Source organism: Ascidia mentula, chromosome 2 (assembly GCF_947561715.1).
Source record: "Ascidia mentula chromosome 2, kaAscMent1.1, whole genome shotgun sequence".
NCBI classification, from domain to species: domain Eukaryota; kingdom Metazoa; phylum Chordata; class Ascidiacea; order Phlebobranchia; family Ascidiidae; genus Ascidia; species Ascidia mentula.
This window is the reverse complement of record NC_138567.1, coordinates 17,749,795-17,770,860: the sequence shown is the minus strand read 5'-3', so window position 1 is coordinate 17,770,860 and position 21,066 is coordinate 17,749,795. Positions and strand designations below refer to the sequence as shown.

Below are 21,066 nucleotides of genomic sequence, written 5' to 3'. Positions count from 1 at the left end.
TGGAAAAAAGTTTTGTCGACTAGCGTCTCGATGGTAAAATTGTTTTAGTGTATTTATCCCCTTTTTCACCATGGAGGCATACTGCCCGACGCTGCGTTTTCATGAACACTTAATGCGCACATTATGGATGCGGGTGGTATATATTCTTTAATAGTCGTTTAACAGCCTTGGTTGTTTGCAAAACAGAACTTCAATAGTACATGTAAAATTTGCAGGTAGCCTATAAATGCTCTGATACACGTTTTTTTGTATTTATTAGGGCGCTTGGGAAGTGCCCGGCGAGTAATAAGAGAAACACAGGGAAACTAACGCAAAAAAGATTACAATATGTACAAGGAAGAAGCACTAAAAAGGGTAGGATTACATTGTATGGTTTAATTATAAGGAAGAAAACGCAAGGAAATCCAATAAAGGGAGCAGTACGAGAGTTGGAATAAAAAATGTGCTGTGGGGTCCATTATTTAGGGCAAGTCCACCTCAAGGAGAGGGTGTTGACCAGTTCCCCAGTAACGGAAGTCACAAGTTAAGTGATTGACGGAAGGCTTGGGTCAGTTTTATGGGGATGTTCGTTACTGGGTTGTTTTTTTTATGGGTTTTGCATATTTCGTAGGTGTGGGTGGTAATTAAAATAATGACAAGGGCTTGGTGTGTTATCGTTTTTTGTATTTCTATGGAAAAGAGTTTCTTGGTCGGGAAATGCCCCTCTCAAACTCTGTCCTGCGAAACAGAGTTAATTGTGTCTAACAATGCAATGGGCCATGCATGGGTGCCCGGCGTTTTGGTTCAATGAGTGCGGATGAACAGGCTGTTGCCAGGGCGATTTTCTGCGTGTTTGGGCAGTTTTAGTATGGTTTTCAGGGTTTTTAGTCAGAAGTCAATTAGCCGAGGGTGCTGTTGAACATGCAGCTGAAACTACCAAAATATCGAGGTGGATTTTGTGGAAAAATCAATTACAGAAAGTATGCACAATTTGTGATTTTCTGTTAGTCCCGACCCTTGTCTAAGAATTCTGGTCAAAATTATATTCGAGATAACTGCTTTAACCGCTCCCCCAGGGGCATTTTGCCCCACTGTTGGACATTATTTTGGCTAAAATGGAAAAAGAGTGTAGGTTTGTTTGTAAAAAAATAAATCACAGAAAGTACCCTCAATTTGCAATTAAGTAAAGTCACTAACCCTCCTCTAAACAATGGCTCGATTAACTTACCTTTTTATCTTCGATTGGCTCGCTTAGTTTTTTTAAATTAATCGCGCTAATTTTCATCAAGTGCGGATTGTTTAGGTGCAGTGCGGGAGACATATTAGAGTAGCTTCTTGAAGCAAAAAATCAAATTATCGTCGTACTCTCTAATAAGATTCCTGACGTAATAATGGGGTCCAGTCACTTAAATATTCACAATTTTTGTCATTTGTGGCATTAAAACGCAGCGTGCTTATTTTTGGTGTGTAGGGCTGTAAGCTAGTGGTAATTCTGACTTATGGATGTGTTGGTCGTTTTCTTTGCATACAAGCTTGTATCTTTTTAAGCAGTAATGATTCGGTACTACGGCCGCGGAGTGCTGATAGTACACAGTTATAGCCGTTCCAAGGCAGATTTCGTGTCTACGAGGCAAACCGGATGCAGCCCGCAGCATGCTGATTTATGCGGCCCACGGCTTGAATGCTACAAAAACAGAAACGGTTGGCTTGTATTCTGAACAGCAACGCTTTTGATACAATCTGAATTACAATTATACGTTATCAGTCTAGATCATAATCATTGCGGCCCGATCGTCAAAAAAAAAAATTTGAAATGCAGCTTAAAATCCAAAAAAACATGATGTAAACCATTTTTTTCATTTGAATATGCTTAGAATTGGTATATGACGTAGAATTGGTATATGACGTACAGTTACTTTTAATTCTGATATTTTTGCAACACAATGTTTATGAACGGTCTAACATTTTGTTTTTGTGAGAAATTGTCTTGTATTTGCGCGATAACGTTCACATACATCTTGAGTTATAAAAATATCACAGTGCATACATTCCTTACAATGAAAATTTAAATTCTAGTTTTGCGAAGTGTCTTTTCCATGAGCATTAGGTAAATCACCACATTCCTGTAAAAGACAATATAAAACGAATGTGAGTGATTATAGCAAATTAGTTGGCTAATTTAGCAAGCCATCAGGTTCACTGGCATAGCAGCCAAGACGTTACAGCCAAGCTCTGACAAGTCTGAGCGAGATCTAAAATGTGAAGCTTCCTGTGAGGTTTGAACTCATGGCTCTGGTCTGATCAGACCCAATGCTCGACCGACTGAGCTGCAAGAGCTTTACCAGGCAAATTAATTTAACAAACCTAAAACCATGTTGAACATTTGCTTACTAAATGCACAGGATAAAATACAAACTGCAATTTTCAATCAAATTTTTGAACTATGGCACTACCTGGTCGTCGGCTGTTTCTGTACTTTCAGACTTGGATGCTTTCAGCGACCAGCGCCTGAAACAAATGATTTGCAGTTGGCTCATATTACTAACACTTTTTGATTTGCACTATGCTGCAAAAAAATGACAGATTACATATACTACACACCGTTCTGCTTCATGTTCCAGCCTCTGCATACGAAGATTTTCACCAGTTAATTTCCGATTTCTTGCAGCCTCACTTTTGAGGGCAGTAACTTTATTCCAAGCAGGGAAAAGGCAATTGACAAAAAAGAAATTGAGAAGTTTAGTCCAGTTTAAAAATTCCACTTCAGTAGCTGATGTCAGTGGTGCATTGTCTAAAATAACAGTAACAATTACTATTTTTTTGTAAACTATATTTTATGCAAAGAATGTTTTTTTTGTTGTAGAGCTGTGAATCAATTTTGAATCCATGAATATTGAATCCATGAATAAGTTATTTTGCGAAAACACGAATATATAAAAAATATACTTCAAAAGTCACAAAAATAACACAAAAACAAAAAAACAACTGCAATCACACATGTTATTACTTGGTGATACACCATCCATATCGACCAAATAGTATAGGTGGCATCTCATTCTGGACTGGAACAAAGTAGCATTTACCTGACAACTTAGAGCCAAACACAAACTTTTCTGTCTCTTTTGATATTTGAACTTGGCATTTCTACTGCATAACAGGAGTTGACGAAAACACAGTTTTGTAAGCACTTGGGCACACCTGCCTTGCATTACATAAATATGAACTCATTGCGGGGATTATACCCAGACAATGAGGCTCCAGAAGCTTAGTTGGTAGAGCAGGTCTGAAATGCCAAGAGTCGTGAATTCAAATCTCACAGGAGACATAAATTTTATATTTTGATCTGACTTCAAGAATTTTTTTTCTGTCAAGGTTGTAGTGACACCTCAGCTTTAGAGATTTTCAGCCAAAATGTAAAAAATAACATACACTGAACACCAATGTTGCACAGAATAAAATGTGAGAATTCTACAACCTTCTGATACAAGTCGGTTGATTTCCTTGACAGAATCCTGATCCTTGTCTACATTAGTAAGCTGAGTAAGTGTTTGCAAAAATTGTCCTACACAGAAAGTCAGGTTTAAATTGGGGAAAAATATACCAAAAGTATGAACTTACCTGATTTTGACATGTAGTTTTCAGTGTGGGTGAAAGTTGCAGGTTGCTGAGTACATAAAACACAAATATTCATGCAAGCTGAAAATACACTAAAGATAATTTAGAATTTCCTTATATACCCACCTCATTTAGATGTTCTGCTTTAAAAGGATGCCTGCTGCTTTCGGACTCTGTTAACCTGCAACATACAGTTTTGTGCATGCAAATTGGGAAAAAAAGTTAAATTTGATGTTTCAAAAAAGTTAATAGTTTCCAAATACTAAACAGAATAAAGACTCATAATATGAACAACAACAAAACATAATACACACCTTTCATCTTTGTCAGTGGAAACACTGTACTGCAATGCACATCCTACAACTGCTTCAAAAAACTCCAGAAATGTCATCTAGAATCATTTTTTTAAATTAGCTTTTCTTTGAATCTGACTTGTATATTTAACATTACAACAAAATGAAATTTTATAGCCCAATGCTTATTTACATTTACCTCCAATTCCATATTGCATGTTTCACCATCTGATACAGTAGGATCATCAGCTGCTAAAATCTTTAATACTGTTGCAGTTTGCAGGTTATTTCCAATTATTTTTAAATCCTGATACACAACAAATATATTTTAAACAAGATTCATTACATAGAAATACAAAGTAACTCATCACCTGCAGCAAAAACAAAAATTGACGCATTGTCAGTGTTGGATCATAAGGTGTTTGCAATCGTTTTGCACAAGATTTCTGAAAGATTTGCCAACTTCTGTCCATATAGGCCAGAGCAGTCACAGCTCTCCGAGGCTCAAACAAAAAGTGACCTCCAACTTGACATGAGAATTCGATTAAATGCTCTTCTATCAACCATTGCAAACATCCAGCAATTATTGAACCCTTTTTGTCTGATTTACTGCAAAGTGTTACATCATTTATATATTCTGTCAGAAAATATGTTTAACCATATTGGACACTATTTGCCACTGATCTAGCTAGACTGCAATTCCTGCACTGTGAAGCCTGTAAACTTAATGATCTTGATATGATAGCGGTGATTTCCAAGTAAGGACCTGCACAGTGGGGTAATCCCGCCAATCATGCAATTGCATGAAGCATTACAACAAATGACCGTCAACATGCAATTTTAGCTGTGCCACAAATGGCATGATGTTTTTGCAACTTGACATATTTGGGCCACAAATATATTGATACGTGTATTTCAAAAAATTTAACATACCTTATTCATTAGATATTTAGTGGTGCTTATATGTAACTGCCAAACCACCTTTTGTGGGTAAACAAACAACAATTATTCCCTACTATCAACCAAGCTTACATACGCTTGTAACACATTCTCATACAATGTACTATTCCAAATATCCAATTTTTGAAATCTATTTTATACGTGTATGCAATTTACCAACAAAAAAATTGTGATTATTTATTTAGAAACATTGTAAAAGTGGAGTACCCTTGCAATTGCTTTTCAAACAAAATGTATCCAATTGTGATGCAGGTACTTAAAAATTCCCGGAGAAGAATTTTTTCCATTGGGTTGTGTACGTCTTCACCAACAGTGCAGCGTGCTGGAAATGTTTGTAGATATAAAGAAACCACATGCATAACAACACTTTATTTGGATAAAAATATTTTTTTTAAGTTTTAGCATCAATCAAAACTTGCCATAAAAAGATCATACCAACAAAGCGATCAAGTGATGCCAAAGTGTGGTTAAAGTGATGAAGTTTGCAATCTTTTAAAAACCTCCAAAACTGAAACCTTGTCATAACAAAAGTATTATCTGGTGATCGGTCATGACCGAGAGCACTGTAGAAACTGTAAACTCTTCTGAGTAATGAAATGTTTCTGATCATCAAGAAGGTAACCTATAAAAATTATGTTCAGGGAATACGTAAAATTATGTCTGAAAAAATGTAAATATCCTTGTTAAAGTGTAACAAACTTGTTTCAATTCTGTCTCTCGCTCATCTTGAGGGAAGTTTTCCAAAATAAAGTCAATATCAATTGTTAGGTTTGGACCAAGAACATTTCCACATCCATCTTTTGACATTTTTATTTCGGCTACATTTACAAAATGTTTTTTTAACATAAAAACAGAATATTTTTTTTTGCTGTTGGTAAAGATGTATAAGTTTATTTTCCCAAGATTATGGTTGTAATTTTAAAGTCAGATCCCCATAGAATTAGTTTGAGTCGCTTTTTGTTGCAAGTAAAACACAACGTTTTGAAATTTTTTTAGTATTACTTTATTAGCATGATATTAAATTCTAGCATCATTAATCATTTTGATCATCAAGTATTGTGTCAGAAATGTTACAGCACTGTTGTTTATACTGTAAAGTTTCAATTTGTGACTGTAGAATTTTTAGAGGAATAAAATAGCTGTTAATGCTGCAGTAAAACGATTACATTTGCTTGAGTCACAAGATTTTTTTTGAAATGGGTATCTTTAAAATAGGGTTGGAATCAATGATGTAGGTAGTAGCCAGTGCTCAAAATCCGCAATGCTTAGGTTGCCTCAAAAATCAAAATCTTGAAAGTTGTTTGATTGCAATAGTTTTACAGAAAAGAACCCTTTACTATTTTTTGTTTCAGATAAATTTTTGGTTATACACTTTTCTTTTTTTGAGAATTACAGGGTCCAAGTTTGAAAAATATGTTATTATTTTGAAACATAATTAAAAGCCAATAGAAGCAATGTCAAATGCTTGAGCACTTCCATAAATGCATCTGTGCATTTAATTGTTAAATGTTAATATTTTGTAAACTTTATAAGGATGTCTCACATATTGCTAACACAAAACTTTTTTCAGTCAAACTAAAATGTCAAGTTAATCTGAGAAAAATACCTTCAGTGGTAGGAATGGTGGTGAATCCTGGAATTTCAGAAGGTTCACTTGCATCTAACTCAATGTTTGGATAATCAATCATATGATCATTTTCAAACTGTCCTTCAAACACTCGGCCATTTTTAAAAATAAACTTTCCCTGAAGAATTGTAAGTAGGCTTACTAAATACCCTCCACATTGTTCATGTAAGTAACATGATACACAAAAAACAGTGTCTCTTTATAATGTTACCACCTACCCAGCCATGTTTTTTACTGTTTTCCCATTCACCATCATAGACAGCTCCACTGGCAAAAAAGAATTTACCATGACCATGCCGTAAACCATTAATAAAATCACCAACATATTCATTTCTTAATGGATATTGAGACCCAGGGACTCGATTCAAATACCATGTATGAGTTCCATATCCGTGCTAACAAAATAAGCTTAACGTAGACGTTTTGGCATAAAATTTGTTCTTTTTACACGTTACAGTTAAATTTTCTAAAAAGGTACTGGAGGATTCACAACAAAACGTTTTATTTTTTGAAGAAACATTTCTAATAATTTAAATGTTGCATATGTTACAAAATACTGCAGCCACCTGGACTCCGTTTTCCCACATTCCAGTGTAAGATTCATTGGTAGTAAGCCAACGCATTGTTCCATCACCATGGCGCTTATCATTAAGCCATTGACCTTCATACACATTTCCTGTGTGATATCGTCTCACTCCCCATCCATGGCGTGTGTTGTTAACCCAATCACCTTCATACCATGAGTGCTCATTATAATGCATAATGCCCTTGAGATAAATAAATTAATACAATGAAGTTTTGTGTGAAGTTTTCTAGATTAAAATATCATTTCTGCAAACTTACACGTCCATGCCTTTTTCCTAAACACCACTGACCAGAATAAGACACACCATGTTCCGTGGATTTAAAAACACCAACTCCATGGCGAAGGCCGTTGAACACTTCACCTTCATAAAAACTAAAACAAAAACCTGTCACTAAAAATACAAACAGAAAATGACTTCCCAAACAATCCACTTCATTTAATTTATTTTCTGTTTGGAAAGTAACAAATAAACAGTGGGAAAAAGCTTACAGAGACAAGTTTTACCTTTTGTCCTTCCACTGATACCTTCCAAATCCTGAAATTTCATTGTTGATCATTTCTCCATCATATGACATTCCATCACTCCAAACATATTTTCCCCTGCCATGCATAGCCCCTTTTGACAGAGTTCCCTAAACAGTACTCATTACAAGAAATTTGGGAACTCGACTAACCATAAGCAATCGTTTATCACAGTAAAAGAACATCAGTTAGGATTTTGCAATATTGACTATGACACATTCTACATGTACATGTATATAATTTGGCAATGTATTCCATTGCCCCTTTTCAAGTTATTTCTTGGATTATGAATGGTGTGATATCTATGTATTCAACAACATAAGAAAAATAAGATTACTGTTTTATATAATGCTCTAAACATGTGTCTCATATGTTTATGTTCAAAAAAGGTTTTGTGCATCAGGGCTATTAATACCTGGTAAGTATTTCCTCCGGTAAAGTTTACTTCACCTTCTCCATCATAACAGCCTGACTTGTCTCGACTGCCCTCATAATGGGTAACAATAAAGTCAGATAAAGAAGCATCTTCCCCAGAAATGGAGTCACTTTGCTTATCCTCAAACTTTATGTCACCAGTGACACTCATGGCCAAGATTTATTTGTCAATACCACTGAGTCAATAGAAACATATATCATGCCATAAATGTCAATAAATGTTGGTATATGCTGTTTGTGACAAATAAAACAACTTTGGTATTGACAATAAAAAGTACTTGAACAAAATAATGTACATAGCTGAATATGGTTATATTTAGGAATGAGCAGTATAGAATAATTCAAAAACAACTACATTGAATCCAGTATACCGAATCCTATTCTGTTTTGTTTACCATTTGTAGCTTAAGAAAGTCCCGAGCTTTTTACCTATACAGTGCTTTTTTTAGTTCCAAATGTTTTTTTTTGCATTCATTGTTTTTATTTTGACTGGTCACAAAATGTTGGTGTTTCCAGTGTCAATTGTAAATAAGACCTAAATGTAAAATTGAAATAAGTTGCATTTTGAAGTAACTTAAGGACAATTGCTTGTACATAACATTTTATACTTTCTTGCACAGGCCCGAAGCAACATTATGGACTAAGCCGAAAGTTTATGCAAATTGCGAAGACACCAAAAATAGTTATTTGTCCCAGTCTAATTACAGCGTTCAATGTGCACGTTGATAATATGGCCTCTGGGTGCTGCAAAATTTGCATTTCTTCAGTAGGGTGTCATAAGCCAAAAAAGCTAGGGGTTCACTGCTTAAAAAATGCATTTTCGAGTTTATTTAGCACAAGCTTTTTAATCATTTTCAGGTTCGGATATTTATGTTAATGAGTCGATTAAGAATCATTTTTTACCAATCAAAAAGATTATCTGCATGTGCATGATAATTGTTTTATCATTGCATGAGATAGATCTCATGTTATACAAGACCAAGTTATGTGATAAAGCATGCAACCATCATGCAAACAGTTACAAGCAGGTTACCCATGAAACCCAGCATTTGTCCGATGGCCAAACAAGACCTTGTGTTCATTGTGCTGTTTGTTCATGGCCACCATATTCTCTGTGTTCATGGAATAAGCACTGGGCTACCTGAAATAAGTTTCAGTGCCTGCTGGAAAGCAAAGCCACAATACTACGCATACACTACATAAACTTCCTGATTACTTGTTTTTATTATTTGCACTATGTTATTGTTTACACCATTTTCTCTTACAGGCCTTGCAGTTTGTAAAATCCATTTTTTATCTTATTGTGTTGATTTTGTTTTGCGCGAGCTCTTACTTCAGCGTCATTGCCAGAGAGTTTTGTCAGGAATCAGGGTTTTGGTTAGCAGAATCATTAGGGTCAACCTTATATAGTTCATTGTGTATAAGCTGCAGAAAGATGGCCACTGTTTTGACCACAAAGGTCCAACGGTGCTTGGCTGTTTGGTCAGCAAAGTCGTCTGATAGTCCTGTCATTTTTTTTTTCGTAAACGTCGGAGAATAATCAGTAAAACTTTCAGTAATCATTTTGAATGTGGACGTGACGAAGGACCGGTGGAACCATTCTTGGTTATAGGACCAGCCCTATATAAGGTACATGCGTTGCAAAAAGAAAAACACAAATCGGCAATTTTTTTTTTAACTAGTTATATTTAAAAAAAATACCTTTTAGGTCGAAACAGTGGCCATCTGTCTGCAGCTTATACACAATTAATATTATTTGTTCCACTTTGCTTATTATATAGTTCAGTTATTTTATTGGCCATTTTAATATGTTTTTCCACTTAACCAATGAACGAATTTTTGAGGACTTTTGTGTTGCATAACTTCTTGTTTCTGTTTTACACCCTTGGCAGCTGCAGAAACTGATACGTTATTAGGTTGAACAATTTTTTGGAATACTTAATGTCATCTATCGGTCTGCCGTCACAATGCTGCAGGTAAAGATTGGCTGAAAATGTATTGATTTAGATGGGTGTTTTAGAATAAAATGCATGCAGTAAGTTCCTTTTTTTGGGAAAATTTACTTTAGGGAAAAGCAAAAATTGTCGGCAAATACCAAACCCAAAAGTTTACATTTAGCCAAAGAAAAACATCTGAAATTAAAGGCCACTAGCACGTTTGGCAGCTACCTAGTGAAAGGAAAATTGTGGCATAGGAAACAAAGACTAGAAGGATGTTAGTTGACAAAAAAAATCGCCAGCGAACAAAACTTTGAATGCGGGTTACTCAGCCACTCTAGGAGGAAGCAGCATGATTTTTTTTGCACGTAAAATTTCATAGGCTGACCTTTCTAAAGATACCAAAGTTATTAAAAAAAACATATTCATATTCGGTTATGAATATGAAAAGCGTATTAAGATCAAAGTTTTGTTAACTGACGATTTTTTTTGTCAACTACCCTCTGGTGAAACGAAGGACACTAAATTAAATAACAAGTGTGTTCTCCTAATTCTTTGCATGAGGCCAGTTTAGAAAAACTTGCAAAAGATATTAAGATATTATTTTTTATAAACGTTTTAGACTAACTTAGTTCTACGAACTAACAAAATCAGATAAACTTTAGTGTCCATCTACTGTCGTTTACTATACAATTAAGACTTAATCGCTGCAGTTGAAGTGCGCACCAAAACTAAGTAGCTGAACCCTATCTAAACCTAAACCAATGCATTTTCAGCCGATCTTTATACCTGTAGCATTGTGTTGCCAGTCTCATTAAAACATGAATTTGATCAGTGTTTCGACCTCACATAGAAGTACTGTAAAATTTGCTTCATAACTATACAAACTTTTGATAAATGCAGACACAGTGTGCCTGTGACATTTTTCTAGTAAGTTGCGACAACATTAGCTCGTAATTTACGCATGTAAAGTCGAAGAAAGATCACTCAATACAGCCTTTTGCGTTTTTACAGTGTTACATCAACAGATTGGGATCACGTAATGAAATACCAAGATGCGCGCAACAGTGTAACCTGGACAACAATGTACCATCGACGGTTCCTATGGCCCATGTAAAAAGTCTAGATTTGTGAGTTCTACCGACATGGAAACGATATTTGCTCGTCGTTTTCCAAATAAAAAATTTTTGGATAACAAATTTTAAGTCAAAAAGCTCACCACTCTCATTCTGGCAGAATAATCTTGCCAATTGCCATATTGTACAAGGTACAACAGACATTTAACAAGAAGTTGTGTTTTTTTGGATTAGAATCATTTACAGGGGCCAACAAGCAGTTCAAACCTCATCAAACATATTAAACAAACTATTTTGAAGTTATATCAATAAAAGAAATCGCCAATTGAACTTGGCCCTCTTTTCGCAAATCAGCATAATGGCGACATGCGAAAAACTTCCCCAATTTAAACAATTCTGCTCAGCATTGTGGTAATAGTTGCCAATATTGACCAATAACAAGAAAACGGAAAATTAATGAGGGTCAAGTTCAATGGGCGATTTGGATGTCTTCAGCCATCTTAATTTCAAATCTGTCAGTTGCATGTTGTAGAGCATTAAATTTCTATTCTTTTGATATTGGTCAATATTGGCACCTTTTACTACAACGGTGAGCAGAATTGTTTGAATTAGAAAAGTTTTTCGCATGCCGCCATTATGCTGAATCGCGTAAAGAGGATCAAGTTGAATAGGCGATTTTTTTAATTGATTTAACTGCAAAAATTTTTTTAACAATTTAATTCTAATCCAACAAACACAACTTTTTGGTGAATGTATGTTGTACCTTGTAAAATATGGAAGATTGGCAAGTTTATTCTGCCAGAATGAGGATAGTAAAAGCTCGCTATGGTAAACAAGCCATCACCAAGGCAAACCAGCAGACATATTTAACAGGTTCGTTTGGAGATCTTTTCACAGAAATTTTAATTACGCATTAAAATACTATTTTGCAATCAGTATTTTCTGGCCTACAATAAATCAGTATTTTCTGGCCCACACGTAAAGAAAAACATACAAAAAAGCAAACATTTTTCTTTGTTCGGTAATATTTCTGGTTGTATAATTTGTGCTGTGTCATGTCATTTTACTGATATGTGCTTGGAAAACTAAATGATTAAAAAGACTATGTTAATCAGACAAGCGTGAAATTAAAGAGGTGAAATTATGCTTTAAATAAATATAGTGCAGGCTGTGGATAAGCTGAAAAACCAGGGACCGCAGTTTTTGATTTCGATTAAACCTTTGTAAAAATCTAGCTTTTGTCTACAATACGAAACATTTCTCTAAGTAAAATTATGAGAAGACTCTAAGCTTGCCGTCTTATCTAGACTTGTGACTTTTTTGGTTCTGACATTAAATTTCCCAATAAAAAAAATTATCGAATGGCTCCTGCAAATTACATTTTGACGTGTATTTTACTCGAAACTTGAGAATTTTAATCATAATTTTTGGTCTCGACGTTAAAAGCATTGTTTTAATAGACTAGGAATCAATGGTTTTCAACATAGCGCCGAGAGGGCGCTATGGTTTTCAACTGTAATTCACAAAAGCATCATGAGGTTCCGAGTAATCAACCCTAGACGTTATAGGGCTTGACCATAACCATGATTATTTTTGTATTTGTTCAGACAACGCGTTAGCAACAATATCATTAGCCTACTTGTTTAGTAAAAACCAAAAATAAAATTCATTGCGTCACACATTTTTATTACTACCCACAGGTTTGCCCAACAGCTGCAAGCATATTAGACAAGCAGTGATCTGTTCGTCAAACACGGTCAGTTAGATTTATTCTCATGGCTCTCAATGAATCTGTCAATCAAATTAGTGTTTACACTATGTACCTACTTTTTATTAATTTAGTATGGCACAATCGGCAATGAAAAAGTAAACGTTGCTTTAAGCATGTCGCAATGCTCAAATAAAGTTTGGAAGTATAGTGTTCTACATAAAGCAACATATGCCACAAATGTGCAAGCCGTTATGCCACCATGCTGCATATCAATTGCCGTGACAAACTTAACCGTGTCACAAAGAATGCACGCGAAGTGAATTCTTGAGATTGAATAGGTAAACAGGCCTGTCGGTTTAAAGTGGCACCTGAGGAAACCAACTGCGTCGAAAAGCGTGAAAAGTCACTCGTCCAAATCATCCACCTTTTTCGTCATGTCTTGTTATCTCTTCCGAGGAACCCTATATCACGTTTAATGCTATTGCAATTGTCACTGTAGATAGCTTGGAACATTTAATGTTTTAGCAGCTTATTGCGTAGGTTTATTTTAAAGTACGTGTTCGTATTTAAAAATGAGAATATTATATTCTTAGTTAAATAGCCTGAAGCAACTTGGTTGTGGCGACACGGCAGTTACCGAGAATAGCTGGATCAAATAATAACTTAAATTTAATCTAAAACACTTGCTGATCGCCAGTAAATCCCTTGTGGTATGGCACATGTGTGTTCTCTGACGCCATTGGGCAAGTGTTGGCTTGAAATTCGATATGTAAAAGTTTATGTTTTTCGTGAATCAATGCATGCGCGCATTAGTTAATAGCTTAGTGACTGGACGAGGTACACTTTGTGCATAAAGTGTAAATTCATGTTGGGGTTATGTTTCAGCTTTAACTTGAAGGAAAAATAATAATGTAAAAGTAGGAGACTGTTCTATAATGAATACGAACGGACATTCTGGCCACTGTCGAATCTACGTTTGCGTGCAAAGAGATTCTCAAATGCAGCAAACTGAGTTAAATGAGATGATGTCTTCTAGGCACAAGTCCATTGAAACAGATCAGGAACCTTTTCCAAAAGTTAACTTGCCATCAGGTAGCCATAAAGTAAAATATTGGGACAAAAGCACAATCAATCAACCTATTCGTACATTGCAAGATGATGCCGCAAGCGATCCAATAGACCTAAGAAGATCTCTCCCTGGAAATGGAAGACAAAGTTTTGGGCGCCCAGCTAGCCTCAGCTCAGTCGCTTCTTCATTGTCGTCTCGTACATCACGATGTAGTGACTATTTCGGTGCTGCGTCTGGACTGGAACAAGTCGATGCGCTTCAGTGTTTCGAAAACAGCAATCGCGTGCCAGTCGATCGTAATATGACGCTGGTGAATTGTGTTGAAGAGACGACACATGATTTGGGTGCGTTGACTGGCTATAACTTACATAACACCCACGGCAATTTTTGCATCCCAAGACCTGTTTTTTCAGACAAAAAAAAAGTGTCAGTGCAAGACATCAACAAGCGCTTAAGTGAAGTGGATCATTTATCTCCAATTTCTTCAATGGCTATGACCGATGACCCTGCTTTGACATACGTTGACAGAATAATGCTGGAATTATTGGAAACAGAAAGAATGTATGTTCGAGCACTTGAAGACGTCCTAGGGGTATGTATAACAAGTATAACAAATTGTGGCACAAATTCCGGGTTATACATTTTGAAGTTTATGCTGTTGCTGCATATTGTGCCATACAAACATTACCCCCACTTCTGATCTGTTATATAAATCCAGTATCTGGCAGAAATGGAAAACATTCCTGTACAGCCAACACATATATCTCCAACAAACTGTAAAATACAGCGCATACTTTCAAAATTTGTCAAAAACTTTTTCAAAATTGATCATGCAATCGCGCCACTGCGCAGGACTTGGGACTTGGCCATCACAGCTATCGTATCGGGACAATTAAGTTTACAACAGGCTTCGCAACCCAGGCATTGCAGCCTAGCTGGATCAGTCACTTTTTCTGACAAGTCGGAGCGAGAATATCAAGCTCCCGGCGAGGTTTGAACCTTGGACTAACCAGGCCCATTGCTCTACCGACTGAGCTACAGGGAAATCAGACGTCTAAAATAGTGGCAGAGATCCCTACGTATATGCGAAGGTTGCTTGGCAAGTTATTGTCCGCGTGCACACCCATGTACCTTGGCCACAATTTACCCTGTGAATCCGCTTAGTTCCTTTAAATTGGCAACAAAACGGGCCACCAGCACTTCGTATTTAAGGCGGTGGTATATGACTCTACATTGCTTTGCCTGAAGCGTCCAATAAGTTTTACATATGGTCGCGTGTCTTATAAAAAAAGTATTCAAAAGCTAATTCTATTACTGATCGAGCTGCAAACCAGTTAGGAAGAAACGGTGGGGACTGTCATTTGGCTTATTTGCTTTTGATATTTATTACTTTCTTTAAATTCAACCAAAAAATACTTTTTGAATATTGGTTCTAAGGGATGGATGAGAAAGTAACTTTTCAACCACGTGAGGTTTATGCTGCAAGTTCAGTGCCACTTCACGATATTATTGGGTGGTGTAACATAGCCTACTACAAAAGGCTTTTCAATATTTGTTGATTGTCTGGATTTTCATCGCAGAAGCTTCGCTATTTGGTGGACATAACGTTTGTCTACGTTAAATTATTGCCGGAACAGTAGTGTAGGAATACTTGCAAATTACTTGTATTATGGGAGATATATAATCCTCAAGTAACCTACGCTTGACGGACAAAAGTGAATTACTGAAAATAATTTTTGGATTAGCTTATCATCACTCAAGATGTAAGAAATATTCCCCAGATGTTGAACAATATACTGTGGGGAATAAAAAACAAAAATTGCTTCTGTTGGTAGTCAAACACCTATTCGTTGAAATAGTACTGAAATGTCTCATTCCTGGCATTATTGAGTAAGTGCGCACAGTTTGCAAAGATCTTGTTGCTGTGAATTACTTACTACATGAAAGAATAGTTTTTTTCTTAGTTCATTTTTGCTTTTTCTCACCTAAGGATTCTAGTCCAACGTCTCCATCGAGCCTTTGCTGGCTTGCGCCATGATGTATCGTTTAAGCATGTGGTAAATTCGTTGCATTTGATTCGGATTTAGATCAAGGGCGAATCCAGAATTTTTTTCTAATTGTGGGCGAATACGATTACGGAAAACTGATTGTGGCGCTTTATTGACGATTTTAAGCGCTGGACAAGAAGATAGCTTTATGCCAGAAAATGCCTCTATTCCCCCCAGATTCGGATTTCTTCAGCGTGACAGGAATAAATCATTAGTTTAAACGTGTGGTTAACAATGTTTGTTAAGGGGTTAGGGGGGTTCTCTATAACTTAACTCCAATCAATTGCTGGCACTTTTTATACACAAGGTATTCCTGAAGTGTAACGCTTTTCATAAATTACTGCCAGTATGAACTGTAATCATTATGTTTTGTTACTTCTGCAGGGATACTTGCTAGCAATGAAAAGTGCAACTGACCTTCCAATGACCCAAAAAACAGTGGACGACCTTTTTGGAAACATAAAAAAAATTTATGTATTTAACAGGTGTGTTTTTATGGCAAACTAAAAAGATTTTCTGTCTAAACAAAATTTATTAAGTATAAAGTGAAAGTATGAAATTGGTCAGAAATTATTTGTGTGGCTATGACATATTTTGTTTTTTGTGTAGTGTTAAAAAATTTAACATACTTTCAAACAAAAATAAGCTATTTCGATTCTGCTTCATGTTTAAATCTTAAGACAAACTCATAATGTTAGGCATATAATAATGATATCGTAATGTTTTATGCATATACAAAGGAAATTTCTGTCATCACTTGAAAACTGTGTTGGAGTTCCAACTGCAATTGCGAACTGTTTTATTAAAGAGGTATCAGTGTTTCTTTCTATCTTTTTTATATTTGTAGTTTTGTTTTTCCAGTTTTTATATAGGTGCAAGCTTTCTTTATATTACCTTGTAGGAAAAAGGTTTTCAGGTTTATGCTGATTACTGCACAAACTACCCGAAATCTATTGGAATAATGACTCGTTGCATGAAAGTAAATTCATTTGCCGAATTCTTAAAGGTTTGCTTCATAAATTAAAAAATATATATTTGTTAACAAAGAAAATGTCCTGACCAACTTGATAGTGTCCTTGTGTTGTTTTGCGTTACTGATCCCTGTTAAATTTTTTGTACTTACTAAGCAATTTTGTTTATCTGATTTAACTTAAATTGTTTTGTTTGTATAAGGCTCAACAAGCCCATCTTCAGCATGCACTTCCATTGGGTTCATACTTATTAAAACCCGTTCAGCGAGTGCTTAAGTATCATTTACTCATACAGGTATGTTCACTTTGTATTCAAAAATGCTATTTTTGCATTCAATATTTAAGAATATCAATTAGTTACAAAATTGATGATGCTTGTTTGTTGAGGTTACAACCACTTTATTCACAGGATTTGCTAAAAAATTGTAAAACAACAATTGAAGATTGCAGTGCAATGGAGCAGGCTTTACTTGTGATGACAAAACTTGCACACCACATTAATGAAATGAAGAGAAAGCATGAGGACACTGTTTACATACAAGTAAAATTTATACACTAAAATTGTTTTTATGTAACATTTTGTGTTTTAGGAAATTCAAAGTATGCTCGGCAATTGGAAAGTAAGTATAGATAGTATGTTAAAAAGTTGTTTATGACACCAAACTTTAATCAGGGAGGGGAACTTGCCACATATGGTGAAATATTAAAAGAAGGTGAATTGAAACTTCAAGGTGCAAAAACAGGAAGATATGTGTATTTGTTTGACAAAATGTTATTGATAACAAAAAAGAGGGATGATGGCATTGTTATGTGCAAGTATCATATACTGGTAAGGAAATTGTCACTGTAAATCAGGAAAAAATGGGAATAATTTTTATTTTACAGTGCTCCAACATTATCCTCTTGGAGAGTGTCTCAGCAAATCCATTAAGTTTCATAGTCACACCCTTTAATGATCCTTCCTCTAACCATGGACCGATATCGAAACCACGGGAAAAAATACAACATCAATTGACGACTCAAACTTTGTCAGACAAACTTGATTGGACATACCACATTAAAAAACTCATTATCAAACATCACCCAACTGCTATCCCACTAAAAGCTCAACGAACTATTCTTCGAATGAACAGCTTTGGTGGTTGGTGCTTCTAAAACTTTTTTGTTAAAATTTTAATTTATAAAATAGGCTTGCCATTATTTTTTGGGGGCAGACAAATTTTAATGTATTACCAAACAAGGTATTTATGTAGGAAATGGCACCAACCCAATCCAAGATGGTTCACCAGCCCTTGGTGTGGAAGAAAAAAATCTTTTCTCCCGCATAGGCAGTTTTGGAAAAATTAGAAGGCGCTCTGATTCCTCATCAAGAAAATTTTTATTGCAAGGTATTTTTTTCATGCAAGTCATCGAACTTATGAACATGTGTATGAAATACTAAATATGGGACACACAGACAAGAAAAAAATATTGTTTACTTGCATTTCATGATTTTAAATAAAAACCGATAGTTCTCACCACCTTGGTTTACACATACAGCTGCCAACAGAAAAACAGAAAACTGCAACTCATTGCCTTGCTCTCCATCAATATCAAATCAAAAAACTTTGAAGTTTGACTTTACTACAGAATCACATAATCAAGAACAATCTGGCCTTGTAAAGGACAACACAGACTTTACATCACTGAATACTGTATTGCGAAGGTAAATTTTACTCTTTGTTTTGTAACTTTTTAAAAAAAATTCTGTTTATAGAAAAAACATATCTGTCAATCGCCAACATGAACTGACACCGACAGTATATCCATTTCAAGATTGTGGTGATAAACCACAAATTGTCAACAGTAATTCAGCAAATGTTTGCTATGACAATGAAAACATTGTTGAAGATCTTTTACACCTAAACTTTGAAAACAACCGCCAGAGTGTCAGCTGGGATATTCAGATTGTCGATGAAATTTTCAAGCAGTATCGAAATTATCCAATCGGTCTTGTGACAGGAAGTAAAACTGACCAGGACAGTCAAGGTACCTTATTGGAAGTGCCACCAGTAATTTGTAAAGCTCAAAAACAGTTTGTAAAAGGAATGGTAAAAAAGTTGGACATGCCTATTGATAATAATGAAGAAGATGTTGCAGACACATTATCTCAACAACCAAATTTATCCATAGATACCACAACAGATTTAATTACACTTCCTTTAAGTTTACCACAGACAGAAATGGAAGTTGGTAATCGACAAATTGACCATGTTCATCTTAACCATCAACCCACAGAAACCTCTGGTAAAGATACAAATGTTGATGGCCAAAAACAAGCAGTCGCAGACAAATTTTCAGACAGTCATCAAGAAAATGATGAAAAAGATGCAAATTTGCTCCCATTAAAACACACTGATATTATACATAATTGTGATTCCAAACCAACTTCAAATCGCCAAAAAAGAAGACGTGTGGCTCATTTTAACAACAAAGTTAACACTGACACCAAACGCATTCCATCAGGTATAGTGAGAGCTGCCCTGAGCAAATATGAAAGTTACTCCTAAGCAAAAAAATATTTTGTAGTCTTGAGTAAATCTGCATTTATTGATCCAACAGTTTTTAAACAACTATGGAAAGATTCCTGGTTAAATGCAAAGTAAGATTAAGAGGTGTTGTTTATTACCATTGTACCAATTGTCATCAGTAATTTTTTCATATTTTAAACATATCAACAAGTAGAAATTATCCAACCATTTCATAAACCAGTTTACAGATTTTTGATGGGCTAATGGTTAATTTTGAAACTCACTTTAAAATACTGGAAATAAAAAAAAAACTTTGTATAATTTCACTGAGGAAATGTGTGTACACAGTTTTTACAGCATATTTAAACCTTTGCCATCGGAGCGGTTATATCCAATTTAAACATGCCAATATATGTTCGTTTTATTTACCATAAGATTGCTTAAGTTGTACTGTTGATTGGTTGTTAATGCTATATATAGTGTTCATGTTAATTGTTGAATAGAAAATGTGGTTCTATAAATTTATTTTTGAAGGTTCCAGTTTTAATTGCTATTGTATTTGGCCCTTGCCAGAGGAAAAAGATTTACAAGTTCGAATTGTCAGGTTTATTTCAGGAGCAAGGGTATTTTCGAAATCAAGATGGAATCCCATATTCATACATTGTTTTAGACCAGACATGTGCAAAGCCCACAGTTAAATCTGCCTGTGGGTTCTTTCAATCTGGCCTGCAAGTTTTGGTACGAATTGCAGGGACTCATGTTTGCAGAAAGAGACACACCGTATATCTGACTCCTATGACTTTTTAAATCATCTGCCAAGGACTACCTTTGCGACCTTTTAATCAAAATGAAACGATAACAAAACATACCTTGTATCTCAACATATAGGGGAGACCGGGGATAGCTCGGACGGTTTTAGTATGAACCACATTCTTAAATTTTATTTTGTTGTAACTAGTAAAGCATTACTCAAAAAAACAAAAGGTTTTTCGTTCGTTTTAGCTCACTAAAAATGTTCATTCAGCCCATTTTTTAAACCGGTCTCAATTGTCCGAAGTCACCCCGTACCGGGGTAACATCGGACATGACTGGGGATATCTCGGACAGCAAGTTTTAACAGACTGAAATCAAACTTGACGCAATATCAGCATTGGGGCATTAGCGCATAAAATATCATTCAAGCTTTCAGGAATCGGGACGTGGCCACTAATCGTTTCGACTCCTCCACACGTTCTTGTTTTGGGTAACTCGTGTACATTCAATGGCAGCACGGATATCATAGATATTCGCGTCAACAAACGATTTTTTATCTTTGGGGATTTTTCTTCATGCCGAAATTCGATCATTTCATCAAGCCTTTGTTTATTCTCTTCTATGACCTGATAATTTTTCATAAAACTCAAAAAGTGTTGTCTTCTTGCGATTTCTTGCCATGATGTCCGATTGTCCGAAGTATCCCCGACCACGTGTCGACATAGAAATTATTAAAACATGGCCGTATTTTTAAAGGTTACACAAAATCATCATTGGCCTATCCAAGAATACATATTTGAACATGCAATTAACCAAAAATTACTGCATTTTGATTAACTGTGACAGATATATAACCTTACACATACAATTTGAAAAACTTGGTTTCACTGATAAATTGACTTTTTCGATTATAAGTTTTTTAAGCAGACATGATTTAATTCCAAAGTTCCTGTTAACGTTTGATGTAGACATAA

The 21,066-nt window shown here is 35.4% G+C and overlaps 2 protein-coding genes across 5 annotated transcripts; one reads left to right on the top strand and one right to left on the bottom strand.

Annotated features, from left to right (window-relative positions):
• Positions 1-1,491: 1,491 nt before the first annotated feature.
• Positions 1,492-8,267, bottom strand: LOC145888342 (radial spoke head 10 homolog B-like). Of its 2 annotated transcripts, XM_082979072.1 has the most exons (18): positions 7,998-8,267; positions 7,565-7,692; positions 7,318-7,432; positions 7,041-7,241; positions 6,693-6,869; positions 6,454-6,592; positions 5,547-5,665; positions 5,283-5,469; positions 5,055-5,169; positions 4,259-4,496; positions 4,087-4,194; positions 3,909-3,985; positions 3,721-3,775; positions 3,598-3,643; positions 3,455-3,541; positions 2,581-2,770; positions 2,433-2,487; positions 1,492-2,102 (listed from the first exon to the last, which is right to left on the bottom strand). In XM_082979072.1, the coding sequence occupies exons 1-18, from the start codon at positions 8,166-8,168 to the stop codon at positions 2,052-2,054; spliced, it is 2,259 nt and encodes a 752-aa protein (XP_082835198.1). In that variant the 5' UTR covers positions 8,169-8,267; the 3' UTR covers positions 1,492-2,051. The 2 variants fall into 2 exon arrangements, 1 of the variants encoding a protein (XP_082835198.1); XR_014399432.1 differs by lacking the exons at positions 1,492-2,102; positions 2,433-2,487 and having other exon boundaries at positions 2,634-2,770; positions 3,063-3,541.
• Positions 8,268-13,630: 5,363 nt separating this feature from the next.
• On the top strand, positions 13,631-19,879 carry LOC145888833 (uncharacterized). Of its 3 annotated transcripts, none has more exons than XM_082979698.1 (13): positions 13,631-13,833; positions 13,897-14,402; positions 16,243-16,343; positions 16,599-16,668; positions 16,760-16,864; positions 17,032-17,124; positions 17,239-17,370; positions 17,420-17,449; positions 17,503-17,658; positions 17,715-17,970; positions 18,083-18,217; positions 18,369-18,534; positions 18,586-19,879. In XM_082979698.1, the coding sequence occupies exons 1-13, from the start codon at positions 13,677-13,679 to the stop codon at positions 19,376-19,378; spliced, it is 2,700 nt and encodes an 899-aa protein (XP_082835824.1). In that variant the 5' UTR covers positions 13,631-13,676; the 3' UTR covers positions 19,379-19,879. The 3 variants fall into 3 exon arrangements, with proteins under 3 accessions (XP_082835824.1, XP_082835825.1, XP_082835823.1); XM_082979699.1 differs by having other exon boundaries at positions 13,631-14,154; positions 14,224-14,402; XM_082979697.1 differs by having other exon boundaries at positions 13,631-14,402.
• Positions 19,880-21,066: the final 1,187 nt, after the last annotated feature.

Excerpts from the sequence above, each read along its gene's own strand:
- LOC145888342 (XM_082979072.1), bottom strand. The coding sequence starts at position 8,168 with ATGAGTGTCACTGGTGACATAAAGTTTGAGGATAAGCAAAGTGACTCC. Across the intron at positions 4,195-4,258 it reads AATTTTTGTTTTTGCTGCAG|GATTTAAAAATAATTGGAAA; the intron begins GTGATGAGTTAC and ends GTTGTGTATCAG. Across the intron at positions 3,542-3,597 it reads AAACTACATGTCAAAATCAG|GACAATTTTTGCAAACACTT; the intron begins GTAAGTTCATAC and ends CTTTCTGTGTAG.
- LOC145888833 (XM_082979697.1), top strand. The coding sequence starts at position 13,677 with ATGAATACGAACGGACATTCTGGCCACTGTCGAATCTACGTTTGCGTG. Across the intron at positions 16,344-16,598 it reads AAAATTTATGTATTTAACAG|GAAATTTCTGTCATCACTTG; the intron begins GTGTGTTTTTAT and ends GCATATACAAAG. Across the intron at positions 17,371-17,419 it reads AGGACACTGTTTACATACAA|GAAATTCAAAGTATGCTCGG; the intron begins GTAAAATTTATA and ends TTTGTGTTTTAG.